The following is a 7,064-nucleotide window of genomic DNA, read 5'->3' as shown; positions in this document are numbered from 1 at the left end:
GTATTCTCTTTTTAAACATTTATTTCCAACATGTGAGTAAACAAAGTTCTAAAAATAAAAACTATCAAAAACATGAGCCAGTTAGTAATCTAAATGGTGATACAAAAAGCATCTTTACTGCAAATTAGCTTTTCAATTTATAACTTGATCTTTGAGGCTTAGAAGCTATATTATATCTTTGGGCATTTATACGAATTTTCTGTTTAAAAATCTGTTTCATAATTAATTAGATGAGTAAACACCGATCATAATATTTGTTCTTAATACCTTCACCAACAATTTTTGGAAATATCAGAATTTTTGAACACATTTTAGGACATTCACAAATTATTATAAGCTCTAAGCACATGACAAGTTAATTGGCTAAATATTTAAACAATTTGATCAAGTTCCAGGTTTAACTTTCAAAGGATTAAGATTTGTTTTTAAATAAAGAAATTATTTAAATGGAAATTCTTTTGTTTTAGAAGCTAGTTTTCGTTTAAAAACATTTTGGAAAGATGGTAATAAATATTATATAGCTGCCGTAGGAACGATTAAATTAGATTCGTATACCTTCAATGTTGTTAAACAATAATTTCTTAAACTAATACAAAACGCAGGACTATATTCTTGATACTTTTGCTAAAAATATTCACTTTTAACCTATTTAAACATATTACGATTGAAATTGAATTAAAAACATCTTCGTTAAATCTGGACCAGGCCTTGCATATTAGAATTTTCCATAGATTTGAGATTCCTTTTCAGCTTAACTTAACTACAACAATTGACACATAAGACAAAGGAACAAAAGCTGGCAAATATTGCGCGATTTGGATACAATAAATGCTCTACAAGACAAACACGATGACAACGACTAAACAGATTATTGTCTTTCACCAAATTTCCTACTTCTTACAGACCCTTGTTGAAGTAGACGCGCTTAGGAACCTTGCCTTGCGTTTTCTTTTCCATTTCCTCATACAATTCCGGTTCAAAAGTGCGCATGGTGGATGTGTCCAGGGAACATTGTTGTGGGAATAAAGCACAGGCTGTGGGCACCATAAAGCAGAGGCTGTAAAGGATTTTATGTATTAATTAATAATCAGACAAAGGTGTTTATGTAAGTCAACTTACAAGCACCCAACCATTAGGGTCTGGAAGGGAGCATTTATCCATTTGATGCGCCTGTAGGCGGGCAGTTTCTCCAGTCTTTCCATGATCAAAGGGAGCACCAACATACCAGGTGCTGCCATTAAAATCCTAGATACAATTACCTCACCTATACCCTTAATGGCAGCCAATCGACTCTGTCCCACAATCTGTCCGTCTGTATTTTTTACTTCTATACCATTGAGTATCTCATTCTGACGCATCAGCGGAATGTTGACAAAATTGGCTGCCGCCACAGCAGCAAAGGGTACAAATCTTTGGAACAATGGACTCGCCTTCCTGGACCAATAGTTCTTGCATCCAATGGCAGCTATTAAAGCAGACGTTGTGGCCGAGACATAAGCCACGCCCAGCTGCGTAACGCTGGTAGGTGAATTGGCATTGCGATTTGTATAATTGACCACAGCATTGAAGGATTGATTGATGAACTGCCAGAGCACAACGGCTGGGACGGTTCTGTAGAAGGCCAGCATGCCGCCGGTGATCAACATGCCACCGGGAACCTAAGAAACACAAAGACAATTAGTGAAAAGGTATCATTAATTAACAAACCATTAGCAGAAAGATAAGAGGAATATAATTTAAGCTTAGGAAACTGAGTTTGAGTCTTAGAATAATTCATTCTAATTAGTTCTAACAATAGTTTGTATTAATATAATCTCTAGTTCAGTTTTTATAACCCTTATAAACCTTGTAAACTATTGTAACCTTGGGGAAGCTTCCTCCTATCTTAACTAAACTTTATTAGACATTATAACAATTTTAAAAGATAAGCATTAAGGCATTGCTAATGAAATACTTTGCAGTCTAGTGTTAAATACGTGCCTCTATGTTTTTCTCTATATTTTCTTTTTTTATTCTCTATTTTTTTCTTGGCAACCCATTCATTCACAACGTCCACGCCAGACGATGTTTCTCTATTTTAGGGATCAGCCCACGTGCCGTAAAACCATCACGAGACTTGCCTGAAAGCTCATACGTCCACAGAAATTCTGCAGTTCGCCGGTATCCGGATGAAATGCGGAATTATATAGCTTCATGTTATAATGAACTTCTTCCGGCTTAACCATCGGTGATTGATCTCCCTTCCGGTATTTTTCGATCATGGTCTTGGCTTCCAGCAGGCGATCGCTGGAGACGATCACGGTTCGTGGATCCGTCATCCAGGCGAAGTACTGGAAGCGACCAGCAAAGGTGCTGAGGTCGAAGAGGGGTTTATCCACATCGATGAGGGCTGTGATTAGGAAAAAAGGTTTAATATTAATTTTAATTTTAATACTTTATAATAGAAATTTATATCATAATTTGTATGAGCAAGCAATCAAAATATATTCATGAAATAAGTTCCAATTAGGTAATTTAAATATATTTATGACTTAATTTTTTAATATTTATAATTGTTATCATTAAAAAAAGATTATGTTTTATTGAAGAAAGTGTGTTTAAAGATAACGTCTATCCCAAATGGGAAAGTTCTCTCAAAGTATGCTATAAAATCGAACATTTAAAATAAAAGCGGTTACTAAAATATGAAACATATTTTTAATTTATAAAATTGTGAATTATTTATAGATGTAATTTAATGAAACAAAGTTTATACTTTAAAATAAAGACAAAATTGGCAAAAATAAAACCATCCACAGCGTTTAAGTTTATTCAGGAATGTAACTTTAATTGCACTTTATTGGGACACCAGATAAATAACAAATACTTACTGGATACTACTTGCGCCATTTTTGGACTCTTGTTTTTTTTTAATCGTTTGCAATTGCGAGCGGCTTACGTAAGTCCGTTTGGTGTACTGGCTATAAGTTCAGCTGTTGCCGGTTTATCCACTGATTGTTGTTGTTGTTAGTATCTTTCTTTGTAGCTGTGTACTTAGGGTCGCTTTAACATAAAAAACTAATTTAATTGCAGCCACACACCACCTGAGCCGGGCCAGCTGTTCTTTTCACTTTTTTCGCGTGTATATTCTGCGGTTAAATATTTCACCTTTTGTTCTTGTTTTAATGTTGTTTTTTCCCTCTCTCTTTGGCTCTGTGCCAAATTGCAAAATCGGTTTGTTTGTCTGTCTGCTCTCGTCGTATGTTGTGATTTATTCTTTATCTTGTGTGGTTAATCCGCTGGCAGCCCGTGCAATTATTCAATTTAACACTTCTTTTGTTGAACAATTTGCGCGGATGATTTAGCAACTAATGTAAAATGCAAATTTTCAAATTGTTTACCAGCGAGATGGCGAGATGAGACAGTGTGACCGTTGCTCAGATGGCCGGAAAATACCACAAGTACCTTAAAGCACAGTACGTTACAAGTTATTAGTTTAAATTTTAATAATAGCTTTAATTTTGTGTATAAAATCTTAAATTAAACGACGCTATGTGAATTAAGTTATTGGTAAAAGACAACTGCTATAAATGAAATATCTTTAGAATCTTTTGTAACTTTTTATTTATTTTAAATATCGATATTTCGGCAAACAAAATATCACGATAAAAAATTTATTTTTTTGAGAAAACATCGAAGTATCGACTTATCGATATTTTGATATTTCCAACAACCCTAGTTGCTTTTATTTACCAATTTTTAATGTTTTAATTATCGCCTGTAAAATTTTGCTATTGTTTCGTGGCCCGCAAAATGATGAAAATCGGTGGAATAACTATAAGTAAAGCCAGCAGATAATAATATACGCCCAAAGCGGGCTCCTTGTGTGTTGTGCTACGCGTGTTTGTTACAGTGTGTGTGTGCGTGTGATTTTGTGTATTTTTGCAAAACCGGAAAAGCAAAAACCTCACAAATACGAACGCCGAATGCAGATACAGTAAATGTAGATGCGGATGCGGATGCGGATGCCAATGTTAGTGCGGAATTTGTTCCTGCATACAGAATGCATCTCCTGTGGCTGTTGCTGGCGTCGTTGCTTTGCGGCTTCACCCTAGGCGCCAATATACTGGCTGTTTTTCCCAGTGTATGGAAATCTCATTATCTCTTCGGACGGAGTTTGCTGCAAGAACTGGTAGAGAGTCGTCCCGGAAATCACTCTGTGACCTTGATCAGTCCACATGCCGTGGAAGAGTCGGAAATCCCACGGATTAGAGAGCTGCGAATCGAGGGTCTGCATCAGAATTGGCTGGACATGGGCATGAGTTTCCAGGCGGAGGAGATGCGGGCACAGAGCGTGATGGAGCGCTTCACCAGACTGATCTATGCGGGCACCACCAATGTGGACATCTTGCTGTCCGATGGTCAGGTGAGGAAACTTCTGACCAGCGGCGAAAGATTCGATTTACTCATAGTGGACCTGTTCCTGAGCGATGCTCTGCTAGGGTGAGTTAAGAGAACTATCTAGTTTAAACTGAATTAACTTAATATATTTATAATAATCTTGCAGCTTGGCCTTTTACTATGGCATACCCACCGTTGCTATCAGTCCCACCGGCGCCAATTCCTGGCTAAACAATATGTTTGGCAATCCCCAGTCCTCGTCTCTGGATCCCAGCAACTTTTTACCCTTCACGGAGAGAATGAACACCAAGCAGAGGATTGTTAACTCCCTGATGAGCACCTTCGAACGGCTGACCTACAACTTTTTCCACCTGATCTCCCAGCAATCGGTGTACACCAATCATTTTGAGCTGCTCGTTAAGGAATTGCCGCTGTACAGAGATCTAACCAAGAATCTAAGCTTGGCCTTGATCAACTCCCATCCGGGTTTGCATTATCCCAGAGCCTATCTGCCCAATATGGTGGAAGTGGGTGGCTTGCATTTAACGCCTTCAAATGGACTTCAATTGCCAAATGTAAGGGGTTTTTATATAATTAATAATTTATCTCTAAGATCCCTTTTAATTCCAGCACTTGCTGTCCTTCATGGAAACTGCTACCAGTGGTGTTATCTACTTTAGTCTGGGTGCCGATGTCCAGACAGCTCAATTGCCGCCAGAAAAGCTATCCATCCTGCTTGATGTATTTGGCCACCTAACCGAGTTCCATTTCCTTTTAAAATGGGAAACTGAGGAGTTTCCTTCGGAGCTTACTCTTCCCGAGAACGTAATGATTGCAGACTGGTGGCCACAGCAGGCGATTCTACGACATGAGCAGGTGAAGATGTTCATCAGTAGCTGTGGGCAGTTGAGCGTCTGGGAATCAATAGCCGGTCAAAAGCCAATACTTGCCATACCCATACTGGCCGAGCAGGAGGTGATGGCCCAGAGACTGATGCAACACGGTGTATCGCTGACAGTTAACTATGATGCCATAGCCTATGATGCCATGCTTCATGGAATCAGGCAGCTCACTCTTAACACTAGCTATGTGGAGAAAATGAGTCAACTGAGGGAGCGTTTGATAAGCAAGAATTCCGCTGGGCCAGCCAACAAGGCTGTGCGAAAGATTCAGTTGATTTTGGATTCTGGAGGAGCGGATTTCCTCAAATCCCATGCCAATACTTTGAACTTTTGGCGAGCCGAAGGCGTGGATGTGCTGCTTATCATTTCCTTGGGTTTCTGTGGAATTCTAGCAATACCCTTCTTGGCCATTTGTTGTATTCTAAGGAAGTCCTATTACAATCAGGCAGCGCAGGATCATCCACCCTACAGGACGAACCTCAAAGTGGTGGGCCGTGTTCATAGCTATGGAGAGCAGGGCAGCTGCAAGCCACCCAAGGGTACAGAGACTCTGCGAAGAACGCGTTCGGCACAATCTTTGTCGAATCGCTCCAGCACTTCGAGCATGAGCTCAGCCACCAGCCCTTCGTCAGCGTCTACAACGCCACTGGACCTGACTCCACCCCCACCACCGATTCCATTGCTCGGCCAGGTGCCGCCGCTGCAGCTGTATGTGAATCAGCAGCGATTATACTCAAGCGATCGGAAGACATCACAATAGAAATAACACAGAACGAAGGTTCCCATAACGATATATACATATATATTTCCCTAGGAAACCTTAAACTATATATATTACTTCGGGAATGAAAGGGATTTTGGAAACTCACCGTCCCAAGGCCTGAAGCGAAATATCGTCTAGTGTTAAGCGTGAGTTTATTTGTTAACAATTGTGTAAAGTTTTTGTGGTTTTTTATTTGCATAAGTTATATACCTTATAAATTGTACATAATTTTTTTAATGTCTTTGGTTTTTTCTTGCGAGACAGGAAAGTTTAATTAAACCTATTTCGGTATGTATTTTTGCAATTAATTGTATGTTTCTGATGATATTAAATTCGATGCCCTTTGTCACCATCCTTTTTCCAATTAATATTTCAATTCAAAGACTGAATAACTACTTTCGTATGATACTAACTAAAAAGACAAAGTTAAGCTGAAGAAATCCATAAACAATAATTGCAGTTCAACTGCAAGATATCAGCTCAAAAATGCATCTAATTATTGATCAAATAAATGTTAATTATGGGTTTTAAGCAGACATCACGAGGAGAAGGTACGGGGGAGTTACTTTTTTTATAATGCGAAAACTAATTAGTTTTTGATTCGGGTTAGTTTGTTTTGATGAGTATCTTAGATTAAGAATATTTTATAAAGCCACGTACGAAATGTTGAAATAAAAATTATTAAATAATCAAAAGATGAAGTTGTATATATATATTTATATATCCTTAATTGGAGCAGATAGAGCTTTGTAACCTATACAAGTTATTAAAAGATATAAACCATATAATCCTTAATTAAATGATCTTTTTATTACAAAGAGAATTATTAACTGATTCCTTTTATATCCCTTATTTAAACACTCCTCGAATTATGACAAATTTAAAATTCTTTTAGTTTACAAAGACCAGTTAATGGCGTTTTGTAATAGTTTTCCCAGGTAAGGGGCCAAGGGGCATGTGGGCGTGTCTAATTAGTTCACTGCATCTGGCTAATGGCGGCAGGCTTTGATGTGCATGGC

At 38.2% G+C, this 7,064-nt stretch overlaps 2 protein-coding genes across 2 annotated transcripts; one reads left to right on the top strand and one right to left on the bottom strand.

Moving 5' to 3' along the window:
- Positions 1–3: 3 nt before the first annotated feature.
- Sfxn2 (sideroflexin 2) lies at positions 4–3,444 on the bottom strand. The gene is made up of 4 exons (XM_020954033.2): positions 2,871–3,444; positions 2,121–2,389; positions 1,120–1,658; positions 4–1,057 (listed from the first exon to the last, which is right to left on the bottom strand). The coding sequence occupies exons 1-4, from the start codon at positions 2,887–2,889 to the stop codon at positions 898–900; spliced, it is 987 nt and encodes a 328-aa protein (XP_020809692.2). The 5' UTR covers positions 2,890–3,444; the 3' UTR covers positions 4–897.
- Positions 3,445–3,651: 207 nt separating this feature from the next.
- On the top strand, positions 3,652–6,740 carry Ugt316A1 (UDP-glycosyltransferase family 316 member A1). Its single transcript, XM_020954036.2, has 3 exons — positions 3,652–4,482; positions 4,547–4,955; positions 5,011–6,740. The coding sequence occupies exons 1-3, from the start codon at positions 4,043–4,045 to the stop codon at positions 6,040–6,042; spliced, it is 1,881 nt and encodes a 626-aa protein (XP_020809695.2). The 5' UTR covers positions 3,652–4,042; the 3' UTR covers positions 6,043–6,740.
- Positions 6,741–7,064: the final 324 nt, after the last annotated feature.

The sequence above is a fragment of the Drosophila serrata genome, unplaced genomic scaffold, assembly GCF_035046125.1.
Source record: "Drosophila serrata isolate PLE 108 unplaced genomic scaffold, ASM3504612v1 contig_217, whole genome shotgun sequence".
Classification (NCBI taxonomy): Eukaryota; Metazoa; Arthropoda; class Insecta; order Diptera; family Drosophilidae; genus Drosophila; species Drosophila serrata.
This window is presented reverse-complemented; position numbering and strand designations above follow the sequence as displayed.

Coding starts and splice junctions, on each gene's coding strand:
- Sfxn2 (XM_020954033.2), bottom strand. Junction 1,659..2,120: donor GTGGACGTATGAGCTTTCAG/GCAAGTCTCGTG, acceptor TGTGTTTCTTAG/GTTCCCGGTGGCATGTTGAT. Junction 1,058..1,119: donor ACCCTAATGGTTGGGTGCTT/GTAAGTTGACTT, acceptor AATCCTTTACAG/CCTCTGCTTTATGGTGCCCA.
- Ugt316A1 (XM_020954036.2), top strand. CDS start 4,043: ATGCATCTCCTGTGGCTGTTGCTGGCGTCGTTGCTTTGCGGCTTCACC. Junction 4,483..4,546: donor CTGAGCGATGCTCTGCTAGG/GTGAGTTAAGAG, acceptor ATAATCTTGCAG/CTTGGCCTTTTACTATGGCA. Junction 4,956..5,010: donor ATGGACTTCAATTGCCAAAT/GTAAGGGGTTTT, acceptor TTTTAATTCCAG/CACTTGCTGTCCTTCATGGA.